Source organism: Oryctolagus cuniculus, chromosome 19, assembly GCF_051225735.1.
Source record: "Oryctolagus cuniculus isolate XC-2025 breed Fujian yellow rabbit chromosome 19, ASM5122573v1, whole genome shotgun sequence".
Classification (NCBI taxonomy): Eukaryota; Metazoa; Chordata; class Mammalia; order Lagomorpha; family Leporidae; genus Oryctolagus; species Oryctolagus cuniculus.
Genome location: NC_142885.1, coordinates 5,239,685 through 5,260,635, shown reverse-complemented (window position 1 = coordinate 5,260,635; position 20,951 = coordinate 5,239,685). Strand labels below are relative to the sequence as shown.

At 43.2% G+C, this 20,951-nt stretch overlaps 1 protein-coding gene across 2 annotated transcripts in view; it reads right to left on the bottom strand.

Moving 5' to 3' along the window:
- The window catches only part of SDK1 (sidekick cell adhesion molecule 1), a 982,790-nt gene that overhangs the window by 561,882 nt on the left and 399,957 nt on the right, over positions 1-20,951 (bottom strand). For both annotated transcript variants that reach the window (XM_070064289.2, XM_070064294.2), the window contains exons 3-4: positions 10,241-10,347; positions 5,872-6,019 (exon numbers count right to left, since the gene is read on the bottom strand). In XM_070064289.2, coding sequence (XP_069920390.2) covers positions 5,872-6,019; positions 10,241-10,347 — 255 coding nt within the window. The remainder of the gene's footprint in view (positions 1-5,871; positions 6,020-10,240; positions 10,348-20,951) is intronic.

Genomic DNA, 20,951 nt, shown 5'->3' with positions numbered 1-20,951 from the left:
TATATGTACAGATATTCTCTATAAATATTCACAAACTGCCTATAAAATTTAAAATTTTTAAAAGCACATTATTTTGAAAGCTCAGTTAACTATAAAAATATCATTACAACCAGCCCTACTTTATTCAAGCATTAAGTTGTGACTTTCAATCTAAGTGTTAATTTAAACAAATCTGTCCTGAAGCCACGGACATGAAATGGTGATAAGCTAATGGATGTGTGAGCATTTAAACATGAACAATTATGAGCCAGACCGTTTCTGAGTCACCTGCGTGCTTTCACTGGCCATGCTTCACACCCTAGAGTATTACTGGCAAGCCATCTCCCACAGAGCTGACTGGAGGTTTGAAATACTTAATCTAGAGACTTCAATTTCCAGGCAAATGCATGCAAGAACACTGGTGCTCACACATTCCTGTCAGGTAGGCTCCAGGACGCAATGTGAGCACCAACACCTGCAAGCAAGCCCAGGAATGGTACCACACAGGGCCGGCTGACGCACCCTACCCTGCCAACGGCTGAAGTGAGCCACCTCCTGGAGGTAGGAGCCACCTCCTGGGTTACAAGGAACGCCGCACAACATTAGCACTCACATTTGCTATTTTGAGAAATGAAAGAAGGCAAAGAACATGTATCTAAAGGAAGACAACGTAGATGGATTTTAGTATCAAATTAGACATTATAAGACAAAACTGGCGCCACCATAGCTCAATAGGATAATCCTCCGCCTGCGGCACTGGCACACCAGGTTCTAGTCCCGGTCAGGGCGCCGGATTCTGTCCCGGTTGCCCCTCTTCCAGGCCAGCTCTCTGCTGTGGCCAGGGAGTACAGTGGAGGATGGCCCAAGTGCTTGGGCCCTGCACCCATTGGGAGACCAGGAGAAGCACCTGGCTCCTGGCTTCGGGTCATCGCAGTGCGTCGGCCGCAGCGGCCATTGGGGGGGTGAACCAATGGAAAAAGAAAGACCTTTCTCTCTGTCTCTCTCACTGTCCACTCTGCCTGTCAAAAAAAAAAAAAAAAAAAAAAAAAGACAAAACTATCCTCATCATCGAATTGTAAAGATAGCAAGTTAACTGCTTGGATTTAGTAAGTTAGGGGAATAAACATGCATTTCTTTCATTTCAGATAAATAAAACCTACAATTACCTATGCAAAATTCTACATATAACTTATTCTCAATTTTTACAAAATAATCTGCCCTGGGGCAGGCACTGTGGTGTAGTGGGTAAAGCCACTGCCTGCAGTGCCGGCATCCCATATGGGCGCTGGTTCAAGTCCCGGGTGCTCTACTTCCTATCTAGCTCTCTGCTATGGCCTGGGAAAGCAGTAGAAGATGACCCAGGTCCTTGGGCCCCTGTACCCATGTGGGAGACCTGGAAGAAGCTCCTGGCTCCTGGCTTCAGATGAGCACAGCTCCAGTCATTGCAGCCAATTGGGGAGGGAACCAGCAGATGGAAGACCTCTTTCCCTCTCTCCCTCCTTCTCTCTCTGCCTCTCCTTCTCTCTCTAACTGTGACTTTCAAGTAAAATAAATGCATCTTAAAAAAAATCAGCCCATTCAAGATTTTTTTCTACTTCAACAGTATTTTTCTTGAAGTTTGTTCTCATTCTTCCCTTATGCAAGCAAGTTTACAGGTCTCTGATATTCCTTCACTTTCATTCATGCAGCCAGTCACTCCAGTACTGCACACCTGTAATGCACACTACCAGGCCAGGCACAGTCATGAAGCAATGATGTATAGGTAAGGAGTAGAAAAGTAAAAGTCCTGGGGTAGACAGGACCTAAAACTGGGAACAGTCAATTCAACAAAGAAGCAGGATATTAAATAAAAGCTTTTATTACCTCTTATTTCAGAGTTTTGACTGACCTCATAAGGTCATAAGGAAAATACTTTTTTTTTAAATTCAAAGCATTCTAAAGAGTGTGTGCTAAGTGGTGATCAAAACAAATCCAGGAGCCAGTGCTGTGGCATAGCTGGCAGAGCTGCTACCTGCAGCGCCGGCATCCCATATGTGCTCAAGTTTGAGTCCCGGCTGCTCCTCTTCCAGTCCAGCTCTCTGCTGTGGCCTGGGAAAGCAGCGGAAGACGGCCCAAGTCCTTGAACCCCTGTACCCATGTGGGAGACCCAGAAGAAGCTCCTGTCCTGGCTTTGGATCGGACCAGCTCTGGCCATTGTGGCCATTTGGGGAGTGACCCAGGGAATCGAAGACACCTTTCTCTGTCTCTCCTTCTCGCTGTAACTCTGACTTCCAAATAAACAAATAAACCTTTACAAAAAAATCAAACTCAGTGACCCATCCCTGCTACTTATATAAAAGAAGGATGCCCAGTCTCTGTGCCAGAGGGCACAGGGGGGAGTCAGGCCTCCATCCCCTGGAATACATGGGTCACATCCTGGGACACGACTCCCACTGCTAGATGCTGAAAGCCTGGAGGCTGAAAGGGTGCCGGGGTGGGGCGTGTGCCAGTCACAGCGTCTCACACAGTACATCTTCACTGCACCACCCTGAGACAGTCTTGTTCCTCTGTCCCCTATTCCCACCCGTGTTACTTCCTTCTTGCTTCTGCAACCTCAATTCTCTTCTGCCAAGTAACTAATAAGTTCACAGCTTCCAGGAAGCAGGGCCTGGATGTCTTCGGGGGGCTATTCCAGGGCTGATTTGCTCCCTGACCCTTAGGCCTCATGAGCAGCACTGGTTTCTGTTGAATTCCTTCTACTGTTTGAGTGCTGTAATTCTCTGTATAGTCCAATCAATTTCTCTCTCTCTCTCTCTCTCAGACAATCAAAGTCAACCTTTGTGGCTTGCAAGCAAAGCCATCTTAACTGATGTGTTAGGCTTGGCCTACTGGCTTAAATATTTTGTACCTTTGTAGGGATCTTTAAACATCATTAACAAACCAATAACTTTCAAGTTTCACCTAGATCTCCTTGGTGATCCTGAGTCTGAGATATATATAACCATCTAGTCATTAACTCTTCTTGGCAAGCTAACATGCATCTCAAACTTAGTATGTCCAAAATAAGTCACAGACCCCACTCCCCATGCCACACACACACCATTCTCCCAGAACAGTCCCATTTCCAGAAAAGGTAACCCCATGTCATCATTCGTCAGGCCCCAAATCTTAAAGCTATTCATGGCTTCTCTCGTTTTCTCATACCCCTCATCTAATCTAAATCCTACTGATTCTTTCAAAATATCAGTATCTGACACTTCTTTCCATTTCTATGAAAACATAGGCTAATCATTATTAGTTCAAATTGAAAGGTGGTTTTCAATAAAAGGAGAAAAAAGACTGCAGTAACTTGTGGAGAAAAAAATCAAAAGCAAGAAAAGGTTAAGTAAAGACAGTGAAAAGAAGACTTAGCCTGATACAGACACAAGCATGAGATTCGGAGTCACCCAGACCCGGGTTTGGAGCTGAGCTCTGTCCTTGATAAGCAGTGTGCCCTTGGACCTCTAGTCAACATGGCCAATCTTCAGTTCTGGTAGCTGCAAGTACAGCTAATCATACCTGCCTCTGAAGGCAGTTGTGAGAATTGCAGAAGACATGGTTAAAGCGGTATTCAATACATAATAGCTGCTGTTGATATTATTAATAGGCTGTTGCACTATTTTTCAAGTTGGGAAGCACGAGACCTACTGGTTCCCTTGAAAATGGGGGGGAAATCACTTACTAGTAAGCCTACCCTCACATTTTAAAGTCACGATATAACGCTAAGAGTTGGGGGACAAACAAGGGGTGGGGATGAGATGCATCTCCAGCTGTGTAAAGGAACTGCCCTCACAGAGAGAGGTTAGAGCAGGCGCAGAAGGTTGACCTGTGCTTCAACACAAGCAAAGCTTTCCAGGCCAAATGTGCCAGTTTTCAGACGGCACTCCTGGTGGTGCCGAGAGACTGAATGGCGTCTGACTTGCACCTGGACACCATGTGTGCTCAAGCTTGCAGAGGCCCTTCCATCTCCAGAAACAAGCTGCACTGTCTCACAAGTGGAAAGCAGCGTGCCGTCGAGTGACGTATAAACTTGTGGAGAAAGCCACACACCTACTGGTTTATGTATGGTATCCTGCACAGCAAGTACTTTATACATGTGGGGTGATGATGAGGTGGAAAATATCAAAGTAAAGGACCTTGCAAAAATATAAGTATCTACAACCAGCATCATGTCATCTCTTTAAAAAGAAAGCAACACCACCACACTATTTTACTGAGATTAGAGACTCATCAACAGCATCACAGACCATTTATTTGACAGGGCACAAAGTTCAAGTCTCGCTGACATCTTTACTTCATTAGCTCACCGTAAGTCCTTACCTTGAATTTTTTTAAGTTTTTATAAATATGCTTCTGTAATTAACAGTCATTTCATTCTATATCCTTTCTCATTTGTTGAATAAAAGTTGTCTCAGGAGCATAGATAGACCACAAGTTAAAAACTGAATTAATACATACTTACTAGCTACCGTGACACCCATGAAAAGCACTTGTTGGCGAGGAAGGCTCCCCATCTCTGGGACTGCGCTGGGCCATTCTGTGCTCAACACCCAAACGTTGCATAACATACATGCAAGAATTCCCACAGCTGCCTTTTCCCAGCTTAACAGTCTACTAAGATAATGAGAAATTGATCTTTCATCATTGCTTCACTCAAACTCGTGGGGCGTCTGTTACAACTGGAATCAATATAAAGGTGGCTACCCAAGCAACTTTTAATAAAATAAGGGGAAAAGGCATAGCAGTTATCCCATCTTCCAAAGTAACTGGTATTTTCACTAGGATTTTAAAATATGGCTCTTAGACAACTTTCCCTTTTTCTGGTTTCCAATGACCAAAACTGAAACACTACAAACTAAGCTTAAGAAAAGTCAAGGCTCAAAGGCTGAGAGGCCAAGGTGGAGGAATGAAGACATCAGGCTAAGAGAAGGTTTCTGTGGATGTGCAGGGAGGACAGAGACCACAAATTTATGTCCCCCAGTTACATTCATAATTTCAGTTCAAATCTATTCAGCAAATTGTCTCACACATATCCTTTTTGGAAAAAATGAAACAAAAGGCTTTCCCCTTCATGAATATTTATCTCAATGCAACCACCTGGCAGCATAAATATTTGACTTCTAGCCTAAGCATACAGCATTTCATGATTCTTTGGAAAATACTCATCCTTAAACTTTATATTTGGAATATTATCTTTAAGTTAGATTGTCAGGTGCCCAGTACTCAAATACACACCAACCGTCCTTTTTAATTATTTAAAATTCCAAATGAAGAAAACAGGTCTGGCATTGGATAAGTATCTTGAATGTGGGATAGGCAAGAACACCTTGAAATAATACCCGACTAATCACAGGCAACCATTCCGCCATAGATGGGTGAGCCACTAATTAGACCAAAGGAAATAAAACTGTCATGGCAGGATAAAAGGAAAAAGAGAAATAAGCAGCAATTACTGCATTTTTGTCGGAGAAAGTATTATCAAACACAGTTCACTGAAAGGAGGACATTCCCACAGCACTTCAGTAAATATCAGCAGTCACCAAGTAGTATTTGGAGCTGAACACAACCAAGGGGTGAGAAGGACATCTGAAAGTGCATGCAGGAAGAGGCCAAGTGGACTACATAGAGGAGTGTGCTCTACTTGCAGGGTGTGGAGCACTCTGGAGGAGAACAGCACATCGCTCTTTGCTTAAACCGCCTTAACATACCCAAGGCAACCTCAGCACAGATGCTGGTTAAAGACTGACACAGAAGTGCCAGACGAGGCTACCCCCTTCCAAATCCTTGGTAACCTTAACTGGTACCCTTACCGGGCAGATGGTGTCAGCAAGTGTAATGAATGGCATCAGAAACTGGAATGTTTCAGCAACTTACATTCTGTTGCTTGGAATTATCTTGTGCCCTTCTCTGAACCAAGTCACTTGAGGTCTGGGGTAGCTGGTGATGGGCATCAAGTTCAGGACTGCTGCATGCCCTTGAGGAACTGTCTTCCTCTGGTCTGTATCCACGAAACTGTCCATATCTGCAGAGAAAAAACAGACCTATTAAGTTCTGGAAAAGTCTCTTATGGGGGGCTATCAGTGATTAAACAACTAGACTTTAAAGCCATGACCTTGCTGCACTTAATAAGACAAGCAAGGCTGGTGGTAGCTCCGAGGAGCACAGATCTGGGTCTGTGGGAACCACTGCCTCCATTGCCAGAGAGGCACACTGTTCATTAGAACCAGGAGTCCCTTGTCTTACTACAGCAGTGCACTGGAATACACTGATTCTAACACTGAAATAAACTGCTGAAAAGCATCCTACAGCTTTCCATGGAAGCAGTACTAAAGCCGTCTCAGCCCTCTCCAGCCACCAAGCCTCTCAGGCCAGGTCTGCCCCAAACAGTCCCTTCATCTGCTCAGTTTCTCCTCTTAGTTTCTAAAGTCATCATTTCCCTAAAAGATCTTCCAAGAAGCAATATTTTCTAACCTCTGCAAGTTTTTAGGAGGTTCTTACACACTCAGACTGTTGACCTCATTTGGGGCAGTCATTTTGTTCCGATGTTTGTTCCACTGACTAAAAATATTTTAAGGGGCTGGTATTAACCACTGGGTTAAGCTGCCACACACAATGCTGGCATCCCATATTAGAATGTCAGTTCAGGTCCCAGCTGCTACAGTGGAATCCTGCTTCCTGCTAATGCACCTGGAAGTCAGCAGAAGACGGTCCAAGAACCTGGGACTTTGCTGCCCATGTAGGAAACCAGGATGGAGTTCCTGGCTCCAGCCTGGACCAGACCTGGTTGTTGTGACCAGCTGGGGAGGAACTAGCTGACTGAAGGTATCTGTCTGCTTCTCCCTCTCTCCCTGTTACTCTGCCTTTCAAATAAATAAATAAATGTTAAATAAAAAAAAAAAAGAAGTTTAAAAAATACTTTTTGAAGGGCAGACCTCACTTGGGACACCTGCATCCCATATGAGAGTGCCAGGGGTTGAGACTCACTTCTGCTTCCAAACCAGATTCCTGCTAATATGCTTAAGAGGCAGCAGATGATGGCTCAAATACTTGAAATCCTGTCACTCAAGTGAAATAACTGGATGAGGTTCCAGCCTCCTGGTTTTGGCCTGGCCCTGGTTGTTGGGTTCACTTGGAGTATGAATGGGAGAAGGAAGACCTCAAGGAAGGAAGGAAGAACTGGAAGAACTGGAAAGAGGGAGGAAGAGAGGAAGGGAGGAAGGGAGGAAGGAATGTAAGAGAGAAAGAAAGTGAGGAATGATTTCTAAATGTTTCAAAAGAAACAGCCAGCAGAATGCAGGTATAAAAAGATTTTTTTAAAAGATCTATTTACTTACTTGGAAGGCAGATTGTTAGAAACCAAGAGTGAGAGAGGTGTCTTCCTCTGCTGTTTCACTCCCCAAATGCCTGAAAAAGCCAGGGTTGGGCCAGGCTAAAAACCAGGAGCCACCTGGTTTTGGATTGGCGTAGCTCTGGCCATTGTGGCCAGTTGGGGAGTGAACCATTGGATGGAAGACCTCTCTCTCACTCTCTCTCTGCTTCTCCTCTCTTTGTGTAACTCTGACTTTCAAATAAATAGATAAATCTTAAAAAAAAAAAAAAAAAACCAGAGCCAGGAACTCCATCCAGGTCTCCCACATGAGCAGCAGGGACAGTTAACTTGGGCCACCACTGCGGCCTCATAGGTGCATTAGCAGGGAGCTGGATCAGAAGTGAGGGGCAGCCAGCGCTCAGACCAGGACCTTTAATATGGGACATGGGCAACTCAAGCAGAGGCTTAGCCCACTGCACCACAACGCCTGCTCCTAAATGGCTAACTTTTAAATTAGTGACATCTGAAATTTTACAACAATCCATATTATAATCAGATACAGATAAATATGCACACACAGACACAGCAAAACTAATATAATTCTACCTAATGCAAGTAAGTTTGAAATATTCCATTGTAGAGTTCATTATCAATGATTCACAAGAAATTATTTTATCCATGACAGTGTGCAAGGACTAAGGGAAAAGTGGCTGGTGTTGTGGCGTCCCAGGTAAAGCTGCCTCCTGCGATGCCAGCATCCCCTACGGGCGCTGGTTTGTGTCCTGGCTGCTTTTCTTCCAATTCAGTTCCCTGCTAATGGCCTGGGAAAAGCAGAAGGCCCAAGAGCTTGGTCCTCTGCCAGCCACATGGGAGACCTGGAGCTCTTAGCTCCCAGTTCCTGGCTCTGGCTCCAGTCTTTCTCAGTCCTGGCTGTTGTAGCCACTTGGGAAGTGAAGCAGTGGCTATCTCTGTCTGTCTGTCTCTCTCTTACCATGAGTCTTAGATTAGAAAAATAGACATGGTTATTTTATTCATTTATTTTTGTTTACTTAAAAGGCAGGCAGAGAGAGATAGAGAGATAGAGAGATAGAGAGAGAGAGAGAGAATCTTCCATCTGCTGGTTCACTTCCAAATTGCCCTCAACAGTCAGGACTGGACCAGGCCGAAGCCAGGAATCTGGAACTTCACTTGGTCCCTCATGGGCATGGCAAGAATTTAAGCACTTCAGCCATCACCCACTGCTTCCCAGGTTGTATGTTAGCAGGAAGCTGACTTGGAAGCAGAGTAGCCAGAATGGGAATCAGGCCTCCAATACAGGATACAGCCATCCCAGGTGGCAGCTTAATCTGCTGGTCTATAAAGCCTGTCTCTCCATGATTAGTGCTTTCAAAGTTAAGGTAGAAAAGAAGACACAAAAAAACTAAGAGCTAAAAATAAAGGCTAGAAAGATATAAATAATTAAGCCAGAGAAAGTCCAAAACAATTTTTTAAAAAGAATTTCATGTATAAAGCTTCAAGCTCGTAACTTAATTCAAATATGATTTGGGTATTTTGCTGCACACAGTTTATTAGTTATGATTTCAATTATCTAATTGAATAAAAGTTATAAATTATTCTGCAGACACATTTAGCTGAGAGAGTTCATCACAATTCAGAGAATTTAAGCCTTTCTAGCAATTAAAAAAGTAATTAAACATGTATAGCATCAGCACCTCATTCAGTCATTAGGACTACGGTAGATTAGTTAGGTATTATTTTATTTTATATATGAACACTAAAAGATGCAGGACTTAACTGGGATCAAAAACACAAATAAATGTAGCACAGCCCAACCTAGTAACACTCCACTGTTCTCCAGAGTCTATACCAACATATTAAATTATAATTTTAAATTTCATAGGATATTATGCTTACTTTTAAACAGAGATATTTTGGTAGTACTTCTGAAATATAGTAAGGCAGACAGTCCCTTTAAACTCAATCTACCCTTCATAGATTTTGGATTAGACAAAAAGAGGACCGGCACAGTGGCTCAGCGGATTAAAGCTTCAACCGCAGCACCAGCATCCCATATGGGCATTGGTTCAAGTCTTTGCCACTCCATTTCTGATTCAGGTCCCTGCTAATGTGCCTGGAAAAGCAGCGGAACACGGCCCAAGTGCTCAGGCCCCTGCACCCACCAGGGAGACCGGGAAGAAGCTCTTAGCTCCTGGCTTCCACTTGGCTCAGTCTTGGCTGTTGCAGCCATTTGGAGAGTAAACCAGAAGAGGGGAGATCTGTTTGTCTCTCTTTGTCCATCTGTAACTCTGCTTTTCAAATAAATAAATAAATCTTAAAAAAAGAAAAAAAAGTACTAAATACTTTGCATAGGCCTCTTTTGTGTTCCCCTCTTAAAGATGACGATAAAACTCAAGTACGCTGCATTCTGACATCACTTCACTCACTTTAACAGATTTCATTCTCCAAAATGGATGTGCTCAATAAGGAAGCAATCAATCCTTGTAGTACTAATACCATCTAGGCAATCGACTATCCATGTGCTTTTTGTAGCTCAGGAAAAAGATTTCTAAACAAATCATCATTGTAAAAAAACTGACTGTGAATGGATGACATTTGACCTAAACTGGTATAACTATTTATCTTAAAAATATTTTGAATGTAAGAGATGGGGAGAACAGCTCATTCATACAAAGGAAGGCATATTATTAACATTTTTATCCTCCTTGGTGCCCTGCATGGTCCTTAATCTTTTCAACTGATCAGCCATAACAAAGGTTCACTTTTTTCTTACCTACTTCAGCAATTATTCTATTCTAAACAGAACCAAAGATAAAGCCTTAGTTCCTACAATGGTTGGGATTGATTCTGATTGCTTCCTGCAGACACTCTGTTTCTGTTCTTTGCTTTGGGAGAGCCCCCTTACAACATACATACATGCCACTTGAACTTCTGATTTCTTTTGCAGGAGTGCTCCCATTCTGTTTCGCACCACACAACGGTAAAATCCAGCATCCAGCTTCTGTAAAGATGGAATAATGTACCTGCCAAACACCAAAAGGAAGAGTTAATGGTGATGTCCATAAAAGCTTTGACATCTCACCTACTAGCACTCAACACAGGGTTTACTTCTGGTAACCTAAGACACATGCAATGCTTCCCCAACTAAGACATCGACTAACAACTTATTCAAACTGCAACTTATTTCTGAGATTATTTCATCAATATCTACCTCCCTCCCTAGGCTGTAAATATTACATGAGTCAGGATCTACATGTGTTTTATTCAGCATCATATCCGTGCTTTTAGCAGAGAACCATGCACACAGGAGATAATACTCATGACTATCTGAATGATGAATGAGAACCACTAAATAATTAAAAGCTACATTTAAACTGACCTTTCAATAAAAAGTAGTTATGGTTCATTGTGTAGATGCTAAGAATTTCTAGGAATTATTTCTAGAACTTGCAATCATGTTAATACAACATGCCATTTAACTCTTTATGAAATTTCACACAACACTGTCAAGATGAGGTACTGATGTCATTACTACAAAGAAAGCAAGGGTATCAGGATTCTTCCTCCCTCCAGGGACCAGTACAGCTTTCTCGACACAGTTTAAAACACTTCCTTTCCTTATTTCTCCACCTAAGGCCCAATACTAACTTTAGAATTTTTTTTTCAGATAACAGAAAAGCCATTTCATTTGTATTTTTGTATATCTTTTACTAAATATTTAACATCTAAAAACATCAGTGTTCTTCATAGTAAATAAAAAAGTAATTAAAAGATAGTTTCTGGGTAATAATAACAGATGGAATTAAAAAGGAGAGAATGTTCCAACATAGGAAGCAGTCCACACAGCAGACACACAGAATGACAATCATTTTAAGTAACACTCTGACCTCAGAATCAGCCCTTAAGGCTTCCTGGTCTGGCTGAAAAGGCTGTGAGAGCATTTCAGGCATGGAAAGCCAAGACACTGTGGCAAAAAATGTTCTATACAAAGGATCTCTGTGAGTGAGACCCCAGCGGAAAGAAGTGGCCATCAAAGAAGCATGTACTTTTTTTAAAGAGAGGAGAGAATTTCCACTTCACTTATGGCCTTGTCTAAATACTGACATAATTTGCGGTTTCAAAAGGCTTCCATATAGCCTAGGCAGCTCATGTCAAGAGCCTCAGGTGGTCACTGACGTCATACATGAGAGTGTTAATTGTTAAATTAACAACAGGAGTCACTGTGTACTAATTCTTCATGCAGGACCTCTGTCCTCAATGAGTGGTATTGTGAGAGTTAACTGTAAAACTAGTTCTCAAACAGTTTTGCATATGTGTGTGTATGCAAATTGTTGAAATCTTTACTTAGTATACAGTTGGTCTTCTGTGTACAAAGTTAACTGAAAATGAATCTAAATGGAGAATGGGACTGGCAAGGGGAGAGGGAGGAGGAAGAGGGGTGGGAGTGTGGGTGGGAGGGCAAGAATGGTGGGAAGAATAACTATATTCCTAAAGTTGTACTTAAGAAATTTGTATTCCTTAAAAAATAAATTAAAAAGAAGCCAGTTTCTGTAAATGCCTGCTTTCAGTTTACTGCTGTATCATAATAGGATTCTTCAAAATTCATAAGCAAGTAAAGAGATGTGTGAGTAACCATCTAGCACAAAGGGTTTTGGAGCCCCTTAGCCCAATAGCTTCCTATTTAAGATGGTCAACTGACGAGTTTCTAAGCCATGTTCACCAACAAATCAAGAGTAAGAATTAATCAGGTGATATATTTGATAAATATATAGGGAATCCTTACAACTCAGTATAAATAAATACATATATAGGCAAAGTGACTAAATAGATATTTCTCCAAAGATGACATACACATGGTCAACCAGTTTATGAGAAAGTGGTCAACATCACTAATAGTTAGGGAAATGCAAACCAAAATCACAGTGAGGTATCTCACATCTGTTTGAATAGTTAAGAGCCCAAATCAATCAATCAATAAAATTAACAAATGATTGTGAGGCTATGGAGAAAACTGAATCATTGTACATTGTGGTGGGGACTATATACTGCTGCAGTCTTTGTGGAAAATAATAAAAAGCTTCTTCAAAAAATAAAAAACAGAACCACCGGATGACCCATCAATTCCACTTCCGAGGATGTATCCATAAGAACTGAAAACAAGGGGCTGGTGCTGTGGCTTAGCAGATAAAGCTGGGGCTGGTTCCAGTCAGAGGTGCTCTACTTCTGATCCAGCTTCCTGCTAATGAGCCTGGGAAAGCAGCAGAGGATGGTCCAAGTGCTTGGGCCCCTCTAGCCACGTGGGAGACCTGGAAGAAGCTCCTGGCTTCAGCTTGGCCCAGTCTGGCTGTTGCGGTCATCTGGGGGAGTGAACCAGTGGATCAAAGTTTTCTCTGTGTCTCTTCCTCTGTCTCTCCATAAAAACATCTATTGTATTTATTTGAAAAGCAGAGTTACAGAGAGAGGTACAGAGATAGAGAGAGGCCTTCCATCTGCTGGTTCACTCCCCAGATGGCTACAAGGGCTGGAACTGAGCCGATCCGAAGTCAGGAGCCAGGAATTTCTTCCAGGTCTCCCACACGGGTGCAGGGGCCCAAGGACTTGGGCCATCCTTTACTGCTTTCCCAGGACATAGCAGAGAGCTGGATCAGAAGAGGAGCAGCCAGTACTAGAACTGGCGCCCATAAGGGATGCCGGCGCTTCAGGCCTGGGCTTTAACCTGCTGTGCCACAGCACTGGCCCCACAATAGATCCTAAAAGAAAATATCTCCATGGTCTTTTAAAAGCATCCTTGTATATGCAATATGTATACATAATACATATCCACATATATTATTGATGCAATATATATTATGCAGGAATAGAAAATATGTAAAAGGCATATATGCAGTTATCTGGGAGTGAACCACAGGATAGACGCATGCGCGTGCACGCGCTCTCTCTCTCTCTCTCTCTCTAACTCCGCTTTCAAAAAACAAAATAAAAAACTGCAAACAGGATCCTGAAGAGGCATCAAGGATTCCATTGTAATTGCAGCATTATTCAGAAAAGCCAAGATATGGATACAATCCAAACAGTTTCTACCTACTGATAATAAAGAAACTATGGTGTATGCCTAGAAAGGAATATTATTCAGTCTTTAAAAACAAATGACGTCATTCCATCTGAATTAAAACAGACTTGGAAACATACTAAGTGAAACAAGCTGGAAACAGAAAAACATAACACTTCATGATACCACTTATAAGATTAATCTAAGACAGCAAAACTAACAGAAGCAGAGAGTGGGATGGTGGCTGCCAGGGGCTGGTAGGGGGTGGGGGAAGGGAAATGGAAAGTACCAAAGGGCATGCAATTTTTATTATTCAAGATGAGTAAGTCCTAGAGATCTACTGCACAGTGCAGCACCTATATTTAATCATATTTAGTGAATATTTGAAACTTCGGTAACAGGATGAGTATTACAGTGTGTGTTACCACACAAAATAACAGAGTGGGAGGAAGCTTTCTGAGGTGATGGAGAAATTTATGACATAGACGGTGGGAATGGCTCCATATGGGCATACTTATCTCCAAACTCATCACATTGCCTATGTTAGATAATACAGGTTTTTGTGCATTAATCACTTACTAAAAATGAAAGTAAAAAATATGCAAATGGCAATTGCAATTGAATTGAAGCATAATATTTGTGGGCTGGTGCTGTGGCATAGTAGGCTAAGCCTCTGCTTGCAGTGCCTGCATCCCATATGGGTGCCAGTTAATGTCCCAGCTGCTCCTCTTCTGATCCAGCTCTTTGCTGTGGCCTGGGAAGCAGTGGAAGATGGTTCAAGTGCTCAGGCTCCTGCACCTGCATGGGAGACCCAGAAGGAGCTCTTGGCTCCTGGCTTCGGATCAGCTCAGTTCCAGCCACTGTGGCCAACTGGTGAGTAAACCAGTAGATGGAAGACCTGTCTTTCCCTCCCTCTGTCTGTGACTCTACCTCTCAAGTAAATAAATAAACCTTTAAAAATCATATTTGAGGAGAAGAAATTAATACTTGAGGTTCAGATACTCTTCACATATGGGAAAGCATCTACCTTGGGAAAGAATAAGATAACAAAAGCTCACTCAAATGTAACCTATTTTCCAAAAAGGAAAATGCAGCATGGCTATACAGAAAAGATGCTCTGGTAAAACTTATCTACAATTTAAAAATATTTCCTTGGGACCAGCACTGTGGCATAGCAGGTAAAACTGCTGCTGGCACCTGCCACGCCCATAGCCCATGGGCACTGGCTCATGTCCTGGCTGTTCTACGTCCAATTCAGCTCCCTGCTAATGGCCCAAGTGCTCAGGTCCCCGCCACCTATATGGGAGGTCCAGATGAAGCTCCTAGCTTCCTCCTGGCTCAGATCTGGCCATTGCAGCTATGTGGGGACTGAACCAGTGGATGGAAGATTCTCTCTTGGTAACTCATTGAAAGTCATAGTTACACAGAGAGAGAAGCAGAGTCAGAGAGAGAGAGAGAGAGAGGGGTCTTACATCTGCTGGTTCACTCCCCAGTTGGCCACAATGGCCGGAGATGTACCGATCTGAAGCCAGGAGCCAGGAGCCAGGAGCTTCTTCTGGGTCTCCTATGAAGGTGCAGGGGCCCAAGGACTTGGGCCATCTTCTATGGCTTTCCCAGGTCATAGCTGAGAGATGGATTGGAAGTAGAGCAGCCAGGAATTGAACTGGCACCTATATGGGATGCTGGTACTATAGGCGGCAGCTTTACCCACTATGCTGCAGCGACGGCCCCAATAAATAAAAGCTTTAAAATAATTTTTACTTATATAAAGTACAGAAAAATCTGAAAAAAAATTGGATAAAAGAGGAAGCATGTGGTCTGCTTTATTTGCTCAGTCCCTTAGTGCACCGAGAAGCACGCATCCTCAACTACCACTCGTCTTTTTGCTCAAGCATCTCCAATTAGTCAACCTGAAACAGGGACTGATAGGCATAAATGCAAGTGAATAAAACATTTAAACAATACAGGTAATTCAACAGTAAGCAAATATTAATCAAAGTTCATTTTCCCTCTGATAACCTTCTTGAGATCCTATGGCATGATTAATAATACCTTTCATGAGAAAAAATATTGCTGAGTTATAATCTTCAAAATTTTTATTCTGAGAAATGGTTCATCTCAAATGAAATTAATTACTGAGCACAATAAGCATAATATCAAACCAAACACAAAGTCAGTGCCATTTATTTAAATTACAAATCACAACAGGAAAGATATACAGCTTTGATCATTACATACTATGGTTATAATAAGGCAAAGTTTGGAGAATAGAGTAAAACAAAATCAACACAAGTGTTTCGAAAAGAAGCAGCACAAGGCCGGTGCCGCGGCTCACTAGGCTAATCCTCCGCCTTGTGGCGCCGGCACACCGGGTTCTAGTCCTGCTCAGGGCGCCGAATTCTGTCCCGGTTGCCCCTCTTCCAGGCCAGCTCTCTGCTGTGGCCCGAGAGTGCAGTGGAGGATGGCCCAAGTGCTTGAGCCCTGCACCCCATGGGAGACCAGGAGAAGCACCTGGCTCCTGCCTTTGGATCAGCGCGGTGCGCCGGCCTTGGCGGCCATTGGAGGGTGAACCAACGGCAAAGGAAGACCTTTCTCTCTGTCTCTTCTCTCTCTCTCACTGTCCACTCTGCCTGTCAAAAAAAAAAAAAAAAAAAAAAAAGCAGCACATGCCATCGGAGTACAAGTCTGAGGAACTACAAGGTCAGTTCTATTACTGTGGCAAAGCCGTATCACATAGGTGTTACTCATGCTACTTCTTGCCTTTTGCCATGTCCTAAACAGGGCTTTACCATGTTATGCATGTCTAGAGTAACACTTAGTACTAACGCATAAAAATAGCCAGTTCTCCTTTCATGTAAGGGAGAGAAAACAGATACAAACCTGAGCATTTGGCATATGCTGTTTTGCACCATCTCTTTAGTCTAATGTCTCACCAGGGAAAAAAATACACAAAGAAGTTGCAAAGCCCTCCACCTATTACGGCAATTCTGATACAAACTGTGTTCACCTAACAGATGGGAATATTCACTTTAAGTCTATTGTTTATAAACACACATTTTTAAGGAGAGAAAGTTTCCTGGCTCTTTATAAGAAAGTATGATAAAATCTTCGTACCATATGCCACTAAAATATAGTAAATGCCTGCTCCTATTTCAAATCAACACAGCAGGGAGTGTTTATATTCCCTGTATTACGGCAGAACTCTACTAGACTAACAGAATGTTTTCCAGGACTAATTCATTATCAGGAATAGCAAATTTTTAAAAATCAAACACAAAATTCCAATAAAACTAAGAGTTTACATGCCCACTTCTGCAAAGTGGGAAAGCACTTCATGGCGAAGTGCCATTCTGAATGGGCCAGTGGGGCCACCCCAGAATGTCTCTAGAAAGCAGGATTAGGTTCACACCAGTCCATGAACAGTTGCTTGACTAGTCCTGGAGCCGAAACTGGATATTTAGGCTCGGAACCACTTCACTCTATTTGGAAAATTCTCCATACCACAAGCGTTGGTGGAGACAGAGCTTACATCAAATTTAACTTCAAAAAGACCACATAAAAATATTCTCAGAGCCCTCTCCATGGGGCTCAGCTACAGAAAAGAGCACAGCTAATTCAGCCCACACTTAGGCTGGAGGGCACAGGAACAGGGTAGGAGACATCACTTGCCAGCAGCACTGGTGGGGAAACGGCAAGCCCTGGGCCAGGAGAGGCACATGGCGACCAGTGCCAGCTTGGGCAGGGTTGAGGAAGTGGCACCCAGCATCCTCTCATGCTGGCGGCAGGAGCCTCGGGGACTGGCTCAGGGGGTGACTGTGGCACCGGTGGCCTCGCCTCAATTTGTGCACAATCTCCAGTCTGCCTGGGGAGTCTCACAGCAGCCCAACACCCACTCCAGCAAGAGCCTGTTTCTTTGGATCAAGACCTCTTCAAAACTCTGTCGCCCAAGAAACTGCGGTTCAAAAGCTTTCAAAAGTTAGCAGGCACTCATCACGATCGCAGAAAAATCTAACACCTCACAGAACCATTTACTTCTTAAAAAATTGGCTTCCTAGTAAATTATAAAGAACCATGAGGTAACAAAGAGCTCCAAAAACTGGGGCAAATTAGACTCTCATAAGGAGTTTTTCTGAACATGAGCCACTAAAACTTTGGAAAATGACAAAATCACTACTTACAGGTGCTGGTGCTGTGGCGTAGTAGGTTAAGTATCTGCCTGCTGTGCCGGCATCCCATATGGATGCTGGTTCATGACCCGGCTGCTCTACTTCTGATCCAGCTCTCTGCTATGGCCTGGGAAAGCAGAAGATGGCCCAAGTCCTTGGGTTCCTACACCTACGAGGGGGACCCAGAAGAAGCTCCTGGCTCCTGGCTCCAGATCGGCACAACTCTGGTCCTTGCGGCCATTTGGGGAATGAACTAGAGGATGAAAGACTTCTCTGGCTCTCCCTCTCTCTGTCTGTAATTCTATCTCTCAAGTAAATCAATCTTTTTTTTTTTTAATCACTACTTAGAATAGATACTATTGAGCATGACTAAATAAACACATCAAAGTAATGAGACATTTGCCACCAGGACAGAAGAGAAAATTTATTGTTTCACCTCTACAGGGGGTAAAACATTGTCAGGGACAATAAGCTACAAGAAAAAAATTTCTATTAAAATTAGATGTGATTTTTTTCTCTCTCTCTCAACTTGGGGGAGAGGGACATCTGTTAACATCCATTTTGTGCCACTTCAGATAAGACTATTTGCCCCAAATATCATTTTTATGTTGGTATGAAAATACTTACTTTTCATGAAAAGCAACAAATTCTACAATAAGCTTTTATACATTGGCCCAAAGACTATTATCCCTAAAGTTAAAAACCAACTAACAAACAAAAAATGGGGTGGGGAGGGAGGGGGCTAACAAAATAATAAATAAAAAACCCTGCAAGCCATTTATATTACTCTTGGAATTGCATCAATTTTTTTAATGAGATAAATGTTTTCAACTTCATTTTTGTAATGTTCCTATTTGAGGCTTTTTTTTTTTAGAAGATTTACTTATTTATTTGAAAGGCAGAGTTACAGAGAGGCAGAGGCAGAGAGAGAGAGAGAGAGAGAGAAAAAGAGAAAGAGACACAGAGAGAGAGACCCTCCATTTGCTGGTTCACTCCCTAACTGGCCCCAAGGGTTGGAGCTACATTGATCCGAAGCCAGGATCCAGGAGCTTCCTCTGGGTCTCCCACGTGGGTGCAGGGTTGCAAGGAATTGAGCCATCTTCTACTGCTTTCCCAGGCCACAGCAGAGAGCTGGATCAGAAATGGAGCAGCTGGTACTCGAACCAGCACCCACATGGGATGCCGGCACCTCAGGCGGCAGCTTTATCTGCCATGTCACAGCGCCAGCCCCAACTATTTGAGGTTTTTAAAAACTGAGTAATCCAAAGTGGAATGACTATATAGCTGCATCTTTCCTCAAGTAAAATAACGAAATGATAACTCCAAACTCAATCTGATGAGAGTTAGATGCACAGTCCTGAAGGTGTGAAAAGCTTACTCAGGGTTCTAGGACCTGGGCAAGCTCAAGGTTATGATTCTTATTCTTTCAAGGGAGTAAAAGTCATCAGTCTGCAGTTCAAATCAGCAGTATGCTAAAACGCAAATCATCCAATGGATATATCTGCAAAGATAGTTTAATCAGCATTTAATTTATTTCTAATTTTATTTCAAATTAAAAAGGGCAACAAACAGGTTACTGTGAAAACAGGCTAAGGGTCTATGGAATTATAGATGCTATTTCAGGAATATAACCAGGTGGAATAGACAGCCTCTAGGACTGACTAGAAACTAAGTTTCCACAGTCTCCTTGCTGACACCACATCTTGAATTACTACATTTAAACTTTACTAACAGTTAGAAAAGTTAAACTAAAGAAACTCAAGAGTTTTTATGGGGATGTTCTCTTCTGGGATCCTGGTTTATATGATTTCCCCTATCATAGAAAATGGTTTGGGTATTATTCATTCTACATTAATTCCTACCTTTCCTTCTCAAACCAGGGCAGAAAAGGTAAAATACCAGTTTACTGAAGACAGAACACCACAGTGGAACCTATGGTGAGCACTAAATATTCTCTCAAGAATGGAATTTCAGAAAACACTTGGGAAAAGGGACATTTTCTTAGGGTTAAAATCCTTACTCCTCGTCTGTTTGCTTCTTTATAATATTATGTTCTCTGTGGACATTAAAAACCTGAGAACCATCATATCAATGATCAAAGTGCAAGGACAGGGGCCGGCGCTGTGTGCAGTGGGTTAACACCCTGGCCTGGGGTGCCGGCGTCCCATACGGGCGCTGATTCGAGACCTGGCTGCTCCGCTTCCGATCCAGCTCTCTGCTGTGGCCTGGGAAAGCAGTCAAAGATGGCCCAAGTGCTTGGGCCTCTGCACCCACACGGGAGACCCAGAGGAAGTTCCTGGCTCCTGGCTTCGGATCGGCGCAGCTCCGGCCGTTGCGGCCAATTGGGGAGTGAACTATCGGATGGAAGACTTCTCTCTCTCTCTCATTCTCTCTTCCTTTCCTCTCTCTGTGTAACTCTTTCAAATAAGTAATCTTTTTTTAAAAAAAAGTACAAGCGCAAATAGCTTCTACAGTCAAAAATATATATCTCAAGATATAATGGAAAAGAGGCATAAATTCTAAGAATCTAATATAAGCATAAATGAATTAAGAACAAGTTTAAAAGCTTCCACTTGTTTATTTGGTAAGAATCTGTCAACAATAAGTTCAGGGGCTGGTGCTCTGGTACAGCAAGCTAAGCTGCTGCCTGGGACACTGCTGGCATCCCATATGGGCACCAGTTTGAGTCTCAGCTGCTGCACTTCCTTTTTTTAAGATTTTAATTTTTTTATTGGAAAGTCAGAGTTACACAAAGAGAGGAGAAGCAGACAGAGAGAGAGAGAGGTCTTCCCTCTCCCCAAATGGCCAGAGCTGCGCCCAATCCGCAGCCAAGGAGCCAGGAGCTTCTTCCGGGTCTCCTACGTGGGTACAGGGGCCCAAGGACTTGGGCCATCTTCTTACTGCTTTCCCAGGCCATAGCAGAGAGCTGAATAGGAAGTGGAGCAGCCGGGACTCACACCAGCACCCATATGGGATGCTGGTGCTTCAGGCCAGGAGGTTAACCCGCTGTGCCACAACACTGGCCCCAGCTGCTGCACTTCCAATCCAGCTTACTGCTAATGCACCTGGGAAGACAACGGAAGATTGTCGCTCCCCCATTCGCGGAGGAACGACACTGGACCCTGCACTGTTCTTTTGTCTGCTTGGCCCTTCCCGGGTTTGCTGCTGGTTCTTCCCGGGTGGGCTGCTGTCCCTTCCACCTCCATGGAAGGGCGGTTCCCCCTGCCACTTTCCCCACTTCCGCGGGGGAGCGGCACACCGCCGGCCGGCTCTCTCGGGGGCTGCTCAGGTGTTCCTTCAGATAGATGTTCCTTTTAGATGTTCCTCGTGCATGTTGTCTCTCTCCTCCTTTATAGTCCTCTTCCACCAATCCCAACTCTGCTACCCACACGCTGAGCACGCTGCTCTCCTC